We start from the raw sequence: 19018 nt of genomic DNA, 5'->3' as shown, positions 1-19018 counted from the left end.
TTTTCTTTTTCTGTTTTGCCTGAGAACCTAGTTTCAGCATCACTGCATTCAGGTTTTGGGGTTAGGTTGTTGGTTTTTTTTTTCTTTCTGTTTTTCTTTTTGCTGAAGATGGTTGGCTTTACTTTGTGGATTTTAGATAAGTTTTGGGGTTTTTTCCTAGCTGTTCTGCGTTAAACAGCTATACTTGGTTTAAATGTGGTTTGCGAAGGTTAAGCTGTCTGCAGACTGTTTGCTTACAATGATAGCATGGTTTTGGTAGCGCTTTGCTGCTGCCCCCCTATTCACTGTTTGAGCAGGATCTCGGGTGTTTGATCTGTGGTGCTGTGGCTGTTGGGGAGACTTGCAGTCATTTGGCTGCTGCTTGTATTCCAGCCTGTCACACGAAAGGCTTGCTGGGTTCCAGAGGGCTTATTCGTACAGCCCTTAAAGCAAGGCTAGCGGGATGTGGGAAGTCTTAGGTCAGTGATCCCAAATGCTTTCACTGTTCCTGCTTCTCTCAAACTTGTGATGGGGGGAAATCCTACTTGTGATAGGCTCATTTCCTTCTTGCCTTGTTTGCTGAAGATGTTGAGAAGGTGGCCAACTTCACACCCAGGCTTCGGGACTGTGGTCAAGAGTGTTGATTAGGGACAATCCTTATTCTGTTTTATGTAAGAGGAGACAGTGAGATGACTCATTTTCATCTCTTTTGTGTTTTTTGTTGTTTTTTTTTTTTGGTTGTTTTTTTTTTTTTCTCTCTGTAAACAGAGACTTCAGTGTATTCTGCTTGGCTAAGAGCTAGCACCCTGAAGTTGCCCGCTTCTTAACATTAACATTACTGCTTTTTAACATTAACAACTCTGTTCCCTGAAATACTAATGGATGTACTCAATTGTACATATGTGAATAGTTTTTGTGGGGGAATGCTTAGGTAAGACAAGTCTAAGCAGGCTTGAACCATGATTCTGTAGTCTACAGATTTCATCATCATATTTTCATTTGATTTTCAAAGCTTTGTGCTGTTGTGCTATACTTTACACTAATATTTACATTTTTATTTTAGAGTGTTACAGAAGTTTACAAGAAAACTGGAATTTAACCAGTTATGGAGCTGGCTCATAGTTTGTTACTGAATGAGGAAGCGTTAGCTCAAATCACGGAAGCAAAGAGACCGGTCTTTATCTTTGAGTGGTTAAGATTTTTGGATAAAGTGCTGGTAGCTGCTAACAAGGTAATTTGATGTTGTTTTCCCCTTCTTTGTAAAACATTTGTATTAATTTGATGCTAGGGAAAGTTGACAGGTAATTGCCAGGTGATAATTGTATGATTTCAGATTCAGCCTGAAGAGTCTCTGTATTAGTTCATAGCTTTTAAGTGTTTAATTGTAGACAGTCAGTATGACCCTATATTATATGATACATAGCTTGGTTTGAGTTCTTCATTGTTGTAAATATCTAGTAGGCAAAACCTTCCCTCCCAGAGCAGGGATTCTTGATGTTAAAAGGGATTAAAAGATGTTCTAGGCAGGTATTACTGTATTTTTAGTAAGTGTTTTAAAAAAGTAAATATTTAATAGAGTAACAGCTAATTCTGAGCATTTGACATCTCTCTGCTGTTGAATGTATCTCAAATCTTTGTGAGACAAGCAATTTCCTGAATTGCATGCAGGTGGGAGTGGTATAAGATTACTTCAATCTCTTGCAGGTTTTTCTGGGTGCTGGAGGCATGACACAGGATTAAATTACTTTTCTTTTTTATTAATTTTTGGTCCATTAACAGACAGATGTCAAGGAAAAGCAGAAGAAACTTGTAGAACAGCTAACAGGACTCATCAGCAGTTCCCCTGGGCCACCTACGCGAAAACTACTAGCAAAAAATCTTGCTGCTCTCTATAGCATTGGAGACACATTTACGGTTTTTCAGACACTTGACAAGTGTAATGACATCATCAAGAGCAAAGATGATACTGCAGCCTACCTGCCCACAAAACTGTATGTTTAATATTATGAGGGAAAGGGGAATGATTTTTAAGCAAAGAATCTGTCTGTATATGTGCATGTTATGTTTACTTACATTTTGCATGCTTAGCTGGAGTTTATGTACACTTGATACAGCAGGGAAAAGGGCAGGATTGAGATTGTGGAGGGCAGGATTTAAAGGTGACACATACGTTGCTGTCTGAAAGGAAGATGCTTTCCCCTAGGCAATGGGGTATCTTATGTTTCTTCACATGCTTATGTCATGGAGGGGAGAACAGCTGATGAAGTAATGCAACAAAGACATTCCCCTGGTGGGATTATTGCTGGTTGTGCTCAGGTAGCCCATTTAAGATGGAACCTGCAGATTGTCAAACAAGAGCATTACCCATGCCAAGAGAATTTTAATCAAATGTTCAATTTTTTTGTTTCATTCAGGTATTACCTGTTTATATTCATCTACTGTGATACACTGCCCAAGTTTCTCAAACAGAGTCTGTATACCTGGATATGTGTGTGCATTATGTGTGATACACTTTGTCTTTATGTATAGGAGCAGCCTCACTGGTAGGAATTTGGTTAATGCCACAGACAGTGTTTGCTGAGACTATTTTTAGCACTTTCCCACACGTACTGCTTCATGTGTTCTACTGAGCCCAAATTTGGGCTTGCCTTCAGACATTATCATAATAATAGGATTGAACAATAAAATCTGAAACAGTCACTGTTTTGGCAGATACTGTCCGCCTTCTTTTGGAAGCTGTTGCAACTCTGTGAGGGACTTGTATAAGTGGGAAAGGTTTTGTACTATAACATGCTCTGAAACTTAGGCTACTAACTGAAGTGGTAGTCCAGGCTTTTTACTATATGATTTTCAAACTTCAGTTTTATGTAGATAATTATGTAGGAGACATGCCCATTAAGGGGTAGGCTGTAATGAGTTTGTAACAAATAGCTTTGCTAAAAAGTAATTTACCCAAGAATTTCAGGTTTTAAAAAAAGCCTTGTTCCTTTGTGATGAAGAAGTGTCTTTTCAGGAGCTGCTTCCGTGACTGTGGAGGAAGTTGTGTACGTAACTGCAGTATGGTGTTAAAATATTCCTACTATCTAATGGCAGGGCATGGAAAACGCGTATATAACTGTTTATGGATCCAGTTATTTTTACGGTGCCTATATATTTTCTTGTGTCATGCAATAATTTATGCATTTTAAGTTCTTAGGCTTAAAAAACCCCCATCATTCAGTATCTGCAAAAATGTGTCAGGATATATTAAAGGATAGGTGTTATCTTGCAGGTGCTTGGAAAAGAGACAGTTTATTGAAACACAGAACCCTAATCTTGCTGAGATTTCAGTGTATACTTGTCTTCTCTAGAGTTTTCCACTACGTGTGTAGATCCTGTAATAATACCCATTCAAATACATTTATGGTTTTAGAAGCTAATAACTTTTCTGTTACTATTTTGTAAACAAAAAAATGATTTAAATGCACAGTGTTAAACAGCCAGTATAACTACTGGATAATAAATAGATTTTTATTCATCAATGATGATTAAAACATATATTTCTATTTAATTATTTGTCTTCATTTAGATCATACAGAAAAAAAGCACACCTATTAATGTCTTTTTTTCATAGGGCTGCTGTGGCATGTGTTGGGGCATTTTATGAAAAAATGGGCAGAATGCTGGGCAGTTCTTTTCCGGAAACGGTGAATAATCTTTTAAAGTCTCTAAAAAGTGCAGAGGTAAGTTTCAGATTATTTTATATTTATGGTTTTGATTCCATTTAAACTGAAACCTGCTTCCTCCAAAGGTGTTCACCAAAATGCCTAGATTCTTTGTCTTCTGCCTAGAAAAATGTAAATCACTTACATAGTATCAAGTTAAACATGCGCATATATTTTTACTGCAGAGTTTGAGTTTTGTCATGAGGGTTTTACAGTATTTCCTTCATAGGGGCATCAGTAATGAAAATTGCAAAATGGTTGTATGTACTATTTCTAACTACTGTGTTAGGATTTCTGCTCCTATACCCTGAATAAACATTCAGTTGTTTAGAAATGAGTAATAGATACTGGAGCTTTGCAACAAAGATGTTACTCTGCATGTGAGCAGGATACATTGTGCCCTGAAAAGAGAGCATGTGTTCTGGGCAGTCAGTGAGTCTGATTTGATGCAAATAGCTCTGTTAGGTTTTTGTTTGTTTAGATATGGTTTTTGTGTTTTGTTTTTTGTTTGTTTTGTTTGTTTGTTTAAAGATCAATGACAAGTTGGAAGGAGTACTGATTGTGTGAATTTTGTCCTGGCAGCTGTTTTCTTCGGCTGTGTCATCATACCTATGTGATTTTTTTTTTTTTTAAATTTTTTTTTTTTTTTTGGTGCCCACCAACTGTAAGTGCCTGTCTGTGTGCAGGTTGAGTAGGAAGGTGTTGACTACTTGGGCTTCCTGTTCTCTCATATTAACTGCTTTTTCCTAAGGCTGCAGCCGATAATTGGTGGGGTACGACAGAAGCACCTTTTCTAGGACCAATTTGTTGGATTGCCTCAGCTCATCTTAATTTATGTGACTAACTGAGGCAGTTTTAGTAAAACTGTGTATAGTGCTAACTGCTGTCTAAAACCAGATAGATATCAGTTGTATATGACTTCAGTGAACTATATTATCCATGTTTCCAAAAATATTCCTGCACAGAAGCAGGAAAATGCAGAATTATACATCTGGTTCTTGATACAAGTATACTGTGTCCACATTTTTGCATAAATGTTTTTTTGTGTGTGTCTCCATGCAGTCTCAGGGACGCAGTGAAATTCTGATGAGTTTACAGAAAGTCCTAAATGGACTTGGAGGAGCAGCAGCTTCTTGTCATCGTGATATTTATAAGAATGCTCGATCTCTGTTGACGGACAGATCTATGGCTGTACGATGCGCAGTGGCTAAGGTGCGTGTGTTTCTTGCCAGTCTTAGAAATTACTGTGCTGTGACTGCAGCAAAAACCTGCAGTTGAACTGTGACCTGTGGCTTATGATAAGAAATTTGGTAATTACTTGGGCAAGGTAAGTCCTTACTAGTTTACATTGAAGGCTCAGACTCATTGGACTTACTTTGTGTAAACGGAGGTACTGTAATACTGTCTTCCCCACTTTGTAAACAAATATGAGGTAGAATATATTAGCTATGGGCCTCGCTGGGAGAGGTTTTTGGTAACATAGTTCCTTCGTTGTGCTTTCCTCTTTTCATTTTTATTTACTTATTAACCTATTCCTTGAGTCTGATTGCTTACTCAGCTAAGTTATTGGATAAATGGGAGAGTGCGTGTCTGTGGAAATTAACTCTTAAAATATTCATATTAAAATATTTGCTGAATAAAGCTGACAATTACACTGATACTTAGATGAAAGGTAAGAATGGTTTCCATTGGTGCTCAGCAAGTTTGTTTTTTCCTACAGTGTCTGCTGGAATTACAGAATGAAGCAGTGTTTATGTGGACAGCTGAACTAGAGAATGTTGCAACTCTGTGCTTTAAAGCTCTGGAAAACTCAAACTATGGTGTGCGAGTTGCAGTGTCAAAGCTTTTGGGGACAGTCATGGCTACAGCATTGATACCAAAACAAGCAACAGGTACAAGCCCTCTGGATTCCATTTCTAAGTGGATAAACTGCACCTTCAGTACCATATTACATGACAGTGTTGTATGATACATTGTTGTTCTCGTAGGTGGAAGCTGGATTGCAGGTGGATTGTTTGGTTTTATAAACTCTAAGCTAAAAAGAGTAGAGACTGGAGAATCCCTGTTGTAGTCACAGAAAGACAGAGCAAACTATCAAAAGTTATCTAGGGAAAGTAGCTTAATTTTTAAGCATGAAAACGAGCTGTTACCTGAAATGTTGGCTAGATTTATGTTTGCAAGACAGTTTTGAATTGATAAGTCTAATTTCAAGATTATTGCTTGTATTGGTTGGAACTTTGGGATTAAATGATTACTTTTCTTTTTGCAAAAGTGATGCGACAGAACGTAAAGAGAGCCACTCTGGAGGAGGTCTTGGAGCTAATGGCCACAGGATTTTTGCGAGGGGGATCTGGTTTCCTAAAGAGCGGTGGAGAGATGTTAAAAGTAGGAGGATCTGTCAATAGGGAAGTGCGAGTTGGTGTTACCCAGGTTTGTCATATGATGTAACTTTTTTTTTTAGTTTTTTTATAATAAAATAACATTTTACATAACTGTAACCCTTTGAGTAGGAAAAATACACACTTCTGTTCTTTGTTTATAAGTTAACTTACAAGTATAATTTGACTCACCTGTTTTGTGAGATGTACATGCAATGTCATTCACCTAAACTACTTTCTTTTATTATTCCTGGGTGGTAACAGTAGGTTAAAGTACATGTTAAGGAAAGCTTATTTGATCAGTGTCTATTAGGTGGGATTAACTTGCAAAAATATTTGAAAATTTAGGATGTTAAAGACTTCAGCTCTGTATTCTATTTCTTTTTAGAGAGGACACGCTGTTGTCCTTTTGTGTGTGCTGGCTCTCTTTTCAGCTGCAGGGTGAAGTTTGCGGCCCTGATTTGTTAAACCACGTTTCTTCTCTCCATATCTCTGTCTTGAGTAGGTGAAATTACCGAATGCGGAAGCTCCACTTGTCTGATAGAGAAAGGTGGCAGCAGCATCTCTTCAAATTCAGTCATTCTTGCTCTGACATATATTTCAATATACTGCAGTAACTTGCCAGAAACCAGATTTTTTGATCGTAGGGTATTGTGTGAAATCCTTTTATTTTTCTTAGCCTTTTTCATGTGAACTTGGCAAAAGTGCCTGGTCCTCATTGTGAATTAGAACACATTCATGTTGCTGGTGTTATTGACATGATGTTCTTAAAATTTTTAGACACATTTAGAGCAATGGACTGGATTTTCTTGCTGTCATACAAAGAGTATTTTGTACTTCACGTTATATGTAGCGGTACAGGAGCTACTCTTGGCACTGGAAACAGTTTAGCTTCAATGACAAAAGACCCTTGTAATGGACTGATTCATCCTTCTTAACCTCATTAGGGTTGCTTATTACTGACTGGTATTGCTGCTGTACTGCGTAATGCATGAGTATAACTGTAGTCTTTAGTCTTCAGTAACTGAATATATTCTCATTTCTGTTTTAATTGGATCTGTATGTAACTTCTAAATTTGCAGGCCTACGTTGTCTTTGTTACAACATTAGGAGGTCAGTGGTTGGAGCGCAACTTTGCTACGTTTTTGTCCCATGTACTTGACCTCGTCTCCCATCCTCGTGCAACTCAGACCCATGTGGAGGCAGTTTACTCTCGAAGATGCGTGTCCTTTATCCTGAGAGCAACTGTGGGCAGCTTACTTGGGGAGAAAGCACAGATTGCAGCTGCCAAAGATATATGTCAAGCCATTGGTAAACAAATGAAGGCAGTGGGTGAGAACCATTTTTCTTTATTAGAGACCAGTTGAAAATTACTGTCATTATACTGGGTCAGCCATTTTTCAGCTTTATTCTACTGCGAGGAATAATTTTGTTGTTATGATATAAGATAATTCAGCTGCTTTCTGTTTGAAATACGATATCTAAAATGTAAGTTCTACTTGAAAAGTGATAACGTAAAACTGGCTTGTTTGAATTTGATGATAAATTGGAAGGATTTTTAATTGATAATGATTGTTTCCCTTCATATAAGGGAGATGATTTTGTAAATTTGTATTATAGCAGACATAGAAACAGTAAACTAAAGTTCCTTTTCTTTGAAGTGACAGTTTCTGCTTCTGGGATATTATGTAGGAGAAAGAACTACAGTGGGATCTAAAAACTTAATTGGGTAATTTTAACACGATTAGAGGTTGGGATTCATTATTTGCTAAACGTCAGAGGGCTTTGTTTGTTTTCTTCCATATATATGCATGCGAATTTGTAAGCAGACTTTAGATATGTCAAGATTATATTTTTACTGTGTAAAGATACAATACAAACATACTGTATATTTGTATACTTGCTTTTGCTGTGTTATACTATTAATCCTACCTCTTAATGCACTGCCATCCATAGTAACTGCTGGGCATCTCTTATTTCATGGTTTTTTGATGATTCTGTTTTGCTGATAGCTGTAAAACTATTTCTCTTCAGAATGTCTTTGCTTTGCGAGTTCACAATATGACCAAACTTGTGGTTTTGTTTTAATATAGGGTTAATGTCAAAACTAAACTGTCCATTTCTATCCTGTATATATTCAGGTGTGATTCAAATGGTAATTAAGCATGATGCTTTTGTTTTCTGTTCTGCAGAAGCAGTAGTGAATGACGCTAACAGTGAAAATAAATCAGGAGCTGCTGATGTAGCTGCAAGCCAGCACGTAATGGTGTGTGCCCTCCAGGAACTGGGTAGTCTGGTTCAGAGTCTGAATGCTACTGCATCTCCTCTTATTCAAGAGCCCTCTATTGGTATGCAAATACATTTAAGTAGGTTAAAGGAGGCATTTGAGGAATGAATATGAAACATAATGAAATCTAGTTAAGTAATAAATTAGTATGAAAGAAATAAATTAACGAAACTGGCTCTCCCTATAGTACTCCACGTAGCTATGCTTGTACAGCTCATTGTGTTTAGTACCCTAGTTTTAGTTCAAGTTTGACAGAGCATTAAGCAACTATTCTGATTGAAGTCAGCCTGAAGCTGTATTTTAGGATAAGTTAAGTTGTGATTTTTAGCATTGATTTGTTTTATAGGAAATGCATTGTTTTGCTATATAAAGTCTGAAATACCTGCTCCTGGAAAGCTGTATTGCCTTCAGATATCAAATTTCTGTGGGGAGGTTAAGAGTATTTTGTCTAGATGAAGCTGTGTATAGTCCCATTTTAAAAAGCTAGTTATTTGGCTTAAGTTGACTAGGGTTTGTGTGGGATTGTCTTGTTTGTTTTAACATCTGAATCCATATTTATATTGTAGTGTTGCAGTTTCAATTTTTTTTCGGTTTACGGATGCCTATATTTTTTCCAGTGGAAATGCGAGCTCCTTTAGACATTTCATTATGTAGATTCTTATCTTGATGCATATGACATTCTTCTCATGATGATTTTGCGACAGCTATGGGGTGGGGAAGATTGTGCTTATATTTATTCCTTCTGACTGCTGTGCCCCATAAGAACAGAAGGCACTGTGTCTCGGTATTATATCTGCTAGCTGCTATGAACTAAGCAGGTAGAAGTTGTTCACTCGCTACAGAGAAAGTAAGTGATAAGGCTTGTGGGCTTTGAAGTAGGAGTTTGCAAAATTAGAAATCTGGATGAAGGAATGTGTTGGTGTGGAGACAGATTGGACTGAAGAGCTTGTGGTTAGAAAGTGCGATTAGCTAGGCATGGAGGTTCAGGAAGTGTAGAAGGATGGTAACTTGGTGCAGGGGAGACAGCACTTTGTCAAAAGCAGAGTCCAGCAGTTAGTGACATCTATAGCGTGTGCTTGTCTACAATGCAAAACCAAAGATCAGTCTCACTGTTGCTGTTACTGGCAATCTGTAAAAGATGAGCAGATTGTAGGAATCGTCTCATCCAGTGCCTGTTCGCTTATGTAGGGTTACCGCCTCTTCTCAGTTGTTCAAGTAGTAGAAGTCATTGCTATGGCTCTGGCAGCTCCAGCTTTGCTGGTAAAACCTGATGTGGAGCAGCATAATGCTAGTAACACTTCTGTCTTTCCTTAAAGAAGGCGGCAAAGTTATAAAATTCAAGTATGTTAGTTGTGACTTAACTTTCACGTTCCCTGTTTAGTATTGATTCATTTTACTTTATGTATATTAAAAAGCGCATTGTAACTTTAAGACTGTAAACTCTCTTCTGTAGGTCTGTTGGAGACAGTAACTTCAGTTCTTCTTCATCCCAGCATGGCTGCTCGACTTGCTGCCGCGTGGTGCTTGCGCTGTGTAGCTGTGGCATTACCTTTTCAGCTGACTCCATTTTTAGATAGATGTGCAGAAAGACTCAACAATCTGAAGACCTCCCCTGAAGCTGTTAGTGGCTACAGTTTTGCAATGGCTGCTTTGTTAGGTGGTGTGCATCAGTGTCCCTTAGGTATTCCTCATGCCAAAGGAAAGGTGAGATAATGAGTGTTTTCATCTGTGACTGAATTAAAAGATATCTTTTTATCTAAAAGTAATAGCTTTGCAAAGTGCGTGACATGGTAATGGGTTAAAGCATTATTGAAATTGAACTTGTGCCTGGCGAGAGAGCAATGGTAGAGTGTGTGCTTATAGTATTTAATTTTTAACATTTACCAGCTTTTTTGCCCTCTCTCTTTCAAATTTACATTCTTGTTTGGCATATTAATGAATAATTGCTGAAGAGAATATTACTGTCTGCATTGTCATATGCATAACACTAATCATCTGCATTAAATGTAGTCTGCCTTCATTCTTTATAGAGGGTCAATTTAAATGATTTGAGAACAACTTTATGTATAGTCTGTAGGATGGATGTGTAGCAGTAGCTTGCAGCGGCTTAATTTATATTTTTAAAATCCATTGTTTTTTTCATTGGTACAGATGGTGGTCAGTATTGCTGAGGATCTACTACGAACTGCTGCACAAAACAGCAGACTCTCCTTGCAGCGGACTCAAGCTGGATGGCTTTTACTTGGAGCACTTATGACTTTAGGTTTGTAAAACAGGGTTGCTTTTTGTTTTATTTTAATGCTTCTCCAACATTTCTGATTATCCACTGTGGCAAATGGTCTCTGCATACAATCAGTCCAGTATCTAGCACAAGAATATTTATACCAAGGGAAACAGAGTGTTAGTTTATTTATTTCAGCAGTGTTGTTTACGCTGGGGAGAAGGGAAATATTAGTATTTATGTAAACTGAAGGATAGTAGGTGGTGTCATACTTAAAAAAGACTTCTGCTCTGTTTTTAGAAACCCAGGCTTTAGTCTTTCTATGAAAAGAGCAAAATTGCTGATAGTCTTCCTTCCTTAATATAGCAGTGTAGAAGAAATGGACTGTAAAGAAAATGTAGTGAGCATTTCGAGAAGGTGCATGTGTGCCTCTGGATAGACAGCAGTACTGATTAGAAAAGTTATTGATTTAAAAGCCATGCAATTGTCTTAAAAAAAGCTAGCCTCGTGTTCATATCTGTCATCCCAAAAATATCAGAAGGTGAATTTTAGGAGAGTATAAGTATACTCTTGAATTTTGCAGCAATAGCGGTTCTTTGGTTTGGATTTTTTATACTGGAAAATACGATCAAGTTCTGCTGCATTCTGCAGTATTTTGATCTCTCAGCAAATACCATTTTGTGTTTCATCTTGCTTCTCTAAATTGTCCCTTTTTTTTTCCCCAGCTTATTGTCATGTTTTTCTAACAAGGTAGCACTCTTTTTGTTGTCTTCTCCAGTGTATTTTTAATGTGCTTGCACTAGATCCTCTGGAGTTTTTTCAGAAGTTTAAAGAAAACTTGACCATTAAACTAGTTACATAGTCAGTAACTGTCAGTTATTTTTCTGCTCATTTTATGTGCAGGTTAGGATAGACTAAATAGCTTGCCTTCAAAATTGTAGTAAAAAAAAATCAGAAGTCAGATTAAAAAGATGGTAAAAAGAGAGTTGGCAGTGGTTACCTGTTACATGGCTATGTATAGAATTGCTTGTTTACTATTTTTAGTACTGATATCAACAGGCAGACTTATTTATACTATTTATTTGCCACACTTTCAACCTAGAAATGAGAAAGCAAAAAACAAAGGAAATTCTGTTCAAGTGGGGAGAAAAGGAAGAGAAGTGAAGTAAGAGAAAAATAGCTTAAAGAGAAAAAGCCTTCATGGGAGATTGTTCATGCTTAATTAAATACAAGTTTTTATTATACTGTCACTTTTTGTTTTGTTTTGTTTGGTGTGTGTAGGTCCTTCTGTTGTTCGATATCATCTGCCTAAGATGTTGCTGCTATGGCGAAATGTGTTTCCACGTTCTCTGAAGGAGCTGGAAGCAGAGAAGGCGAGAGGAGATTCTTTTACCTGGCAAGTAACGCTGGAAGGCCGCGCTGGAGCTCTGTGCGGTAAGAATTTCAAACTTCAGCATTACAAGTGTGCAGTAAATCAAAACATGATTCCAAGAATTACAGGGAGAGCTCTCGTAACTTCCCTGCTTGATTCGAAAAGGAATAAGATGTGTCAGATTTTCATCAATGTGACCTAGTTTTGGCATATAGCTTTATAAACATGTCACAGAGTCTTTGAATAAACATTTTTAATTGCTGCATTTTGATGTTCTCTTAGGAGCTGCTTATGCTTTATATTTCTTTGTCTCAGTAAAAGTTTAATTTAAATTGTTTTGTTATTAGCTATGAGAAGTTTTGTTGCTCACTGTCCTGAGCTCCTTACAGAGGATGTGATCAGGAAATTGATGACACCAATAGAATGTGCCATGACAATGATGTCACAGTAAGTAGGCAGTTCTTGCTCTTTATTCAGCTTTGTCTTTTCCTGGACCTGAAATAGTAGAACTAATTTGTTTTAATTCATATTCTGACCTATCACTGCGCTGTCGCTGTTTGTCCGTGTTGAAAAAACCTTTTATGAGCATTGTGTTTATGGTTGTTAGTCTTGTAAAAGTGTATTATTGCGTAGCCTGTGCTGAAGGGCCTTCCTTGGTAACTTTTGTTAACTGTGTTTTGGATTTCCAGTTCAGCGAGCTTTTGAGTTCATGGTTTGCTTATCCTTGTGGAAGAAGTGAGAAAACTAAGATACTGGTTTACTAGATGTTAATAAATAAATTCTTCTTTTATGAAATGTACAAATGAAAAGACTTCAGATGTTTTACAGAATAAAAGAAAAAACACAGTTTGAGGTTGGGTTTTGTGATTTGGTGTTGTGTAGTCTACGTCTGTCCCATCCCTCCACCCTTCTCCTGATTAAACATAGGAGTTTCTTCTGAGGAGGTACATGTATCCAGTTTACAGCAGTGTGTGCGTTTTAAAAAAAAAGAAAGTTTGCTCAGTACAATTACCTGTGAAAATGTATTGAAAATTTGAGTAATACTGCTCGGAGTAGTTTTCTGAACACTTACTTTCTTGTCTTGACTAGAGACATGTCTTGTGAAAAGAAAACTGAAAATACTCTTTTCAGTAACTGCAATATTTCTGGCTGTCTCTTTTTCTCTTTTGATTCTATAGCATTCCATCAGTAATTAAAGCCCATGGAGCTCATCTTAAAGCTAGTGCAGCTATGGTCCGTTTAAGACTTTATGATATATTGGCTTTATTACCTCCGAAGACATATGAAGGTACATAAATTTTAAACAATTTTTATTAAAGGAAAAATTCTGCTTACTCATTTTGATATATTTTTGGTGCTTGCCTTTGAAGCAGATAGAGGATTCAAAATAGAATACTAGGAATCTCCAAGTGTCTTGTACTATATTCCTAATCTTCTGTATGTATCTTGACAGTATAACTGCAGGATAGAATATTGCAAAATATTAGATTAATACTTGGAGTATAAAGGTTACAGTCCTTTTTATAGGATTGAGATGTATGGAGATCATGTTCTGAAATCGAATTGAAGTGTTTTATGTCATTGTTACTTAAACGATAGAGGACGTAATTTCTTAGTGTACTCAAAGGGCAGATGTGAGAATGAAGATTTAGTTTTGGTGTCTGATGGTGTCTTCTTTTTTAACTTGATCTATTAGACAGATATACGCTATTATTAGATATCAAACTAATCTGACATTAGTTTTTTGGATTTTGTTTGATTGTTTTTTGTTAATTCATTAAATTTACATGATCACGTGGATGAGCAAATTTTGACAAAATCTGGATTGTCATACTGGAAGGGATGGCCTGACCTGTTGTTTAGAATATTGATTTGGGAATTGGGAGTCCTGTTCAAAGCCTTGCTCCCAGCTCTGATCTTGTCAGGTCTACTTCTCTCTCTGTTTCCTACCTGTAAAATTGAGGTAATGGTACATGCTTTCGTTTGTGACATCTGATCTTCAGCTGAAATGTTTTGGATAAGAAGCAGCAATGATTCTTTTTAATGTCCATCCTCTTAGGATCATTTAATGCACTCCTTCGAGAGTTGGTAGCAGAATTTACTTTGACAGACAACTCTGCTAATACAACCACATCACTCCTAAGGTCTCTTTGTCATTATGATGATAGTGTTCTTCTTGGCTCTTGGCTGCAGGAAACGGATCATAAGTCAATTGAAGACCAGGTAATAAAAAAACAGAAGAACAACAAATTATTTGCACTATCTGTCTGTGTGATGTGCGTGTTGGGGAAGCCGTCTACAACTGAAGCTTCACATCTTGTTTTTAGTCTTATTTCAGGGGTTTGTTAGGTGTAGGTCCTTCCATCTACAGTGAACTGTTTTGATTAAAATCTGCCTACAGCTGAGATATGAGTAGAGTTACGCAATTTATATGGTTGTGTCTAGTGAACTGACCTAATTTCTTTAAAACAAAATAACACTCCCCCCACCCTCCCGATCAACCTAGTCTAGAAATTGTTTTCATACATTTTTTTTGAACCAGGATAAATGTAAGTTCCAGTTAACAGTTTTTTATAGTGAGACTGCTGTCAAAGTATCAGTATTGCAAATGACATTATAGCAAATAAGATTTAACTGGTTTTGTAGGTGTAGTATGAAATCTTATATTTCATTTGGAAGCATTGACACAATTTTGTTAGCATCATAAAGCTGCACTTCTAAAAAACAAAAGTGAGTCTTTGAAACATAGGAATTGAAAATTTAAAAAAGGAAGCAAGTATTGCTCTGGTGGTCTCTTAACAAAATTTTTGAGATCAACTGGTAATGTTGATCTGGTTATTTTTCATATGGTCCTTGGAGAAGAAATGTAACATAGGGAACAATTAGTTAATGTTAAATAGTTTAAGAAACTGTGTGGTAATAGTCTTTTTACTTTCCTAATTTTTGGTAACTAGGATTTCTTTTAAGAAGAGTGCAGAGCAACTAGATTCTAATTTTGTTGCATGATTAAATAATTAACAAATTATGAAAATAAGTTTTTCTTCAGAAAAAATAGATTGTTTAATTATGTTTCCTGAAAGAATGATCGTTAGGAAGTATTTTCCTGATGATCGGAATATTACTAATTTTAGTACTATTTCTATATCTTTCTTTGTAGGGAATCATTACAGCCAAAACTGCTGATTTAATATACTGTATTGTAGCTCAATGCTGAAACACAGAGTGAATGAATAACCTTTTTTCTGAAATGTCAGTTTGTAGTCAGTGATTCAGAAGCTACTATTAGTACCAGAATTAATCTCCTTTCTCTAAGTTCCATCTCTTACTACTAGGATTGATAGTTTTTGCATTTATCCAGCTGCGACCCTCTGGGATTTAACTGGCCCTTTATATTCTAGTGTGCGTGTGCAGAGGGACACTGCAGTTGCAGGTGTTTGTAAGCTATTCTGTTGTTCTAAGCTACTGCAAGCTACTGGGTTTTTTTTGTTATCTCTAGTTCCAGATCTTATGTGTGAGGATATATTCAGAGGTATTCATATTATGTGGCATTTTGCAGCTTCAGCCAAACAGTGCGTCTGGAAGTGGTGCTTTGGAACATGACCCATCTTCTATTTACTTGCGCATCCCTGCTGGTGAAGCTGTACCTGGTCCCCTTCCTTTAGGAGTATCTGTCATCGATGCATCTGTGGCTCTCTTTGGTGTGGTTTTTCCTCATGTCTCTTACAAACATAGGTCAGTTTACAAGAGTGTTTAATTTCAGAATCAAATGCCTTGTTTGCTGGATAGTATATGTTTTGGGATTTTTTTTGTTTGTTTGTTTGTCTTGAAATAAGAATCTACTTTGATATCAACTGTCTTTAAATTCAGAGTTCAGTATTTGGTATTCATTGTGTCTCAGAATTCCAGAATATGTCTACTCAGTTTAGAAATAAGGTGATTTCCTTAGTTTTATCAGTTCTGAAGATTTGAAGTTCAGAGGTGTGGAGGCTGGACTCTTCTCTCCTCTAATGCATTTAACAGTAATAACATCTCTGCAACCAAAATTTCCTGCAAAAATATCCATTGTGATTAACTTCAAATCAGCCTTGAAAATATAGCAGTAGCATCCATTGAATTTCATTTAACTTCCTTGAGTAAGACCATTTGATTTATTCTCAGCAAATGATCTTATGCATGATGAAAAAGAGGAAATGGAATTCAGCTTATTTTCCTTTGTGTTCCACATTACCGTTGCAGAGTTATGAGTTGTCAGGACTACTTTTGTCATTCAGTTTAGCTAATTTGTCACTGAACACAGAGTGAAAGCAGCTCTAAGATGCATTTCAAAGTAAAATTATCGTTCAGTGCAATCCTGTTGGGGACAGCTTTTTCCTAGCAATCAGTCTCATCTTGCAGTAAGCGCAGGGTAGACTTGAGGCCAGCTTGCAATACTATATCCATCGTTAGCTGTAGGAAGATTTGGCTGGGGAACTGCCAAGTAGTTAAGAATGCAGATTATTCATTATATTCCTTGGTATCTTCTTGGTATCTTCTAGGGACTACTCCTCCCAGTAACACTTTCTGGCATAGTTAAATGGATGGAAAAATAGAGGTTAAATGGGGAAAACAATAGGAACAATAAAAGGAATATGGAGGATGACACTATTTTGAGTGGTAGTGGAGAGGCAGCGTTTTTCCTCTCTTGTCCTCATAGCTTTCTAGTTATACAGGCAAATGTATCTGAAGACTCACTTCCTCGTGGTGGTGTTTTCTTCAAAAGGAATAGTAGACATCTGTGGATGAGCTAAAAAAAAAACCAGCAAAGTGACATTCAGAGTAACGTTACCATTTCTATCTAAATTGAATATCTTCTGCAGCCCCTGAAGCATAAATTCTGTGACTGAACTTAAAAGGCCCTTTTGTTGTGTGCTCTTTTTTTTTTTTACAATCTGTGTTTTAGTTTGTATTTTGAACGAATGTCACTTAAATTATATTCTTTCATTTGTTTCAGATTACAGATGTTGGATCACTTTGCTGAATGTGTCAAGCAGGCTAAAGGTGTTCGCCAGCAAGCTGTGCAGCTTAATATCTTTACTGCTGTTCTTAGCGCCTTGAAGGTAAAACATGTAAACTTTTAATGGATGCCAAAGTTCGGCACTTCATTGATTTTTATTTGATATAAAAGGCTGTTAGAAGAACATCACTAAAGTTACCAGTTAAAGATTCAAAAGTTTGACAATCCCAAAAGTGTGGTTTTTTCAGATACCAGCATGAGCTCCTATGTTCATGTATCAATACAGAGAATAGATGAGGCTCAGGTACTCAGCATTCTATAGTGTTCAGGCTTATCTTTTTTTTTTTTTCTTTTTCAATTCTGTAGTTTTATTTGCACTGTACTCATGGATTTAAGTACTTTTTCATATGTACTCAAAAAACCCCTCATGTCTGAATATAGTGCAGATGAGGCTCATGGAGACAGAAACAAAAATAGATTTGGGTTTCCGCTTTGGATTTCTTAACTTTTTCTTCTTCAGACTCTCTAAATAAGAAATTTGCATAGAATTCTAGATGCTTATGTCCAGTCCCACTGATTTTAGTTACAGTTCTGTGTTCTCTATCTACACTTGGAAGTCCAAACTCGTGCTATCATGTCAGGAAGCTAGACAGCAAGTCACAAATAATATTCTTGAGAAATACTTGGTTTCAGTGACTTGCATTGCCTCAAGGCTTTGTGGAACAGTGACTTAGAGCATAGGATTTTCTTTCTACTAGTCAAACATCTTAAGGCATTTCTAGTTTTTTTGTGATGCTGTTTTATATAGTTTCCAATTCATGAGTCTGTTGGACAACATCTGTCATTGTCATCCTTGTTAATTATTGGAGCAACTAAGTCCTGTGCACTGAAGAAGCTACTGTCATAGAACTGCCAGTCTGTAATTAAAGATTGGTGAAGCTGCTTCTTGTCTGCCATACAAAAAACGTCTGCCTAGTTTAGAGCTAATTGTTGCGGAGGCTGCATGTCCTTGGTTGATGGGCAAAACATTGGCAAAAGAGCATCTCTCCTTGCTTTGTTCTTAGAAACGTGAACCATGTTGCTTCAGGTTGAGAAGTAGATTCTGAGACAGATGCCTGTGTCGTGGTTTAGGCCGAATTGGCCACTTACAGGCGACAGATGCACTCCCCTCACCTCTTGCTCCAAGGAGAGGAAGAGGAGGGATAAAGAGATTTTACAAGTTTAGAAGCAACTAAACTACTTTGATGAAATATTAATAATAAAATAAAAACAAAATAACGCAATAGATACAATATATATAAACCGTATCAAGCTCTCAGGATGATGTCACCAACAGGCACTGGGGAAGTCCCAGACTGGACTCAGAGGTGGATGGGAACTGGATTTAGGATCTGGAGTCAGGAACACATGGATTGGGATCAAAGGCAGATGAAGAGTCCTCCGTGGACGTCGGCCACTGCAGTAAGAGGGCTGACCCTTTGATCCCTCAGCTTTTATACTGAGCACAGGGCAGATGAGATGGAATACCCCGTTGGTCAGTTTTGGGTCACCTGTCCTGTCCACTCCTCCCTGCAGGTGGGACCCCTCTATGCTTTTCTGTTTCTGACCCTCCAATGTGGCAAATAACGAAATTGGCTGACCTTGGTTGTTATAGCAATAAGTATAAGCAAGAACCTCTCTGCATACCATTCATTGGCATGAACTATAAACACAGGTCTTGTGTTTATACAAACAGTTTTCTGCACAATATGCTCTTAATTTCAGAGAGTGAGAGGAGGCCTAGCTAAGAAGTAAAATTACTGAACAGAAAGTTGCTTCTATTTTACCTCAAACCAGGACAGCATGGAATTTCCAGTGCCATGCCAAGTGGCCAGAGAATTGTCAAAATTGTAAGAGCTGAAGTGAGGATTTCAGAAGAGAAAACGGGAATCTGTGATAGAGCCATCAAGTTTTTCCTCTATAATACATGCAGTGTTTGTACTTTACATGTGTTTAATTATTTTTCCCAAAGTAAAAGACGTCTTGAAAGTAGTAGTGAAAGGTGATGTGCTATTAATGAAATACGGGAGCCAAGGAAGCTGCAG

The 19018-nt window shown here is 37.1% G+C and overlaps 1 protein-coding gene across 1 annotated transcript in view; it reads left to right on the top strand.

Annotated features, from left to right (window-relative positions):
* The first annotated feature begins 1084 nt into the window (after positions 1-1084).
* Positions 1085-19018, top strand: part of HEATR5B (HEAT repeat containing 5B) — a 56868-nt gene continuing 38934 nt past the window's right edge. Inside the window, exons 1-16 of the mRNA XM_074163351.1 lie at positions 1085-1210; positions 1759-1970; positions 3593-3701; positions 4746-4895; positions 5404-5575; positions 5956-6113; positions 7144-7393; positions 8254-8409; positions 9802-10052; positions 10500-10611; positions 11851-12003; positions 12289-12388; positions 13120-13229; positions 14001-14164; positions 15498-15673; positions 16932-17037. Coding sequence (XP_074019452.1) covers positions 1085-1210; positions 1759-1970; positions 3593-3701; positions 4746-4895; positions 5404-5575; positions 5956-6113; positions 7144-7393; positions 8254-8409; positions 9802-10052; positions 10500-10611; positions 11851-12003; positions 12289-12388; positions 13120-13229; positions 14001-14164; positions 15498-15673; positions 16932-17037 — 2505 coding nt within the window. The remainder of the gene's footprint in view (positions 1211-1758; positions 1971-3592; positions 3702-4745; positions 4896-5403; positions 5576-5955; positions 6114-7143; positions 7394-8253; positions 8410-9801; positions 10053-10499; positions 10612-11850; positions 12004-12288; positions 12389-13119; positions 13230-14000; positions 14165-15497; positions 15674-16931; positions 17038-19018) is intronic.

Source organism: Numenius arquata, chromosome 2 (genome assembly GCF_964106895.1).
Source record: "Numenius arquata chromosome 2, bNumArq3.hap1.1, whole genome shotgun sequence".
Classification (NCBI taxonomy): domain Eukaryota; kingdom Metazoa; phylum Chordata; class Aves; order Charadriiformes; family Scolopacidae; genus Numenius; species Numenius arquata.
This window is presented reverse-complemented; position numbering and strand designations above follow the sequence as displayed.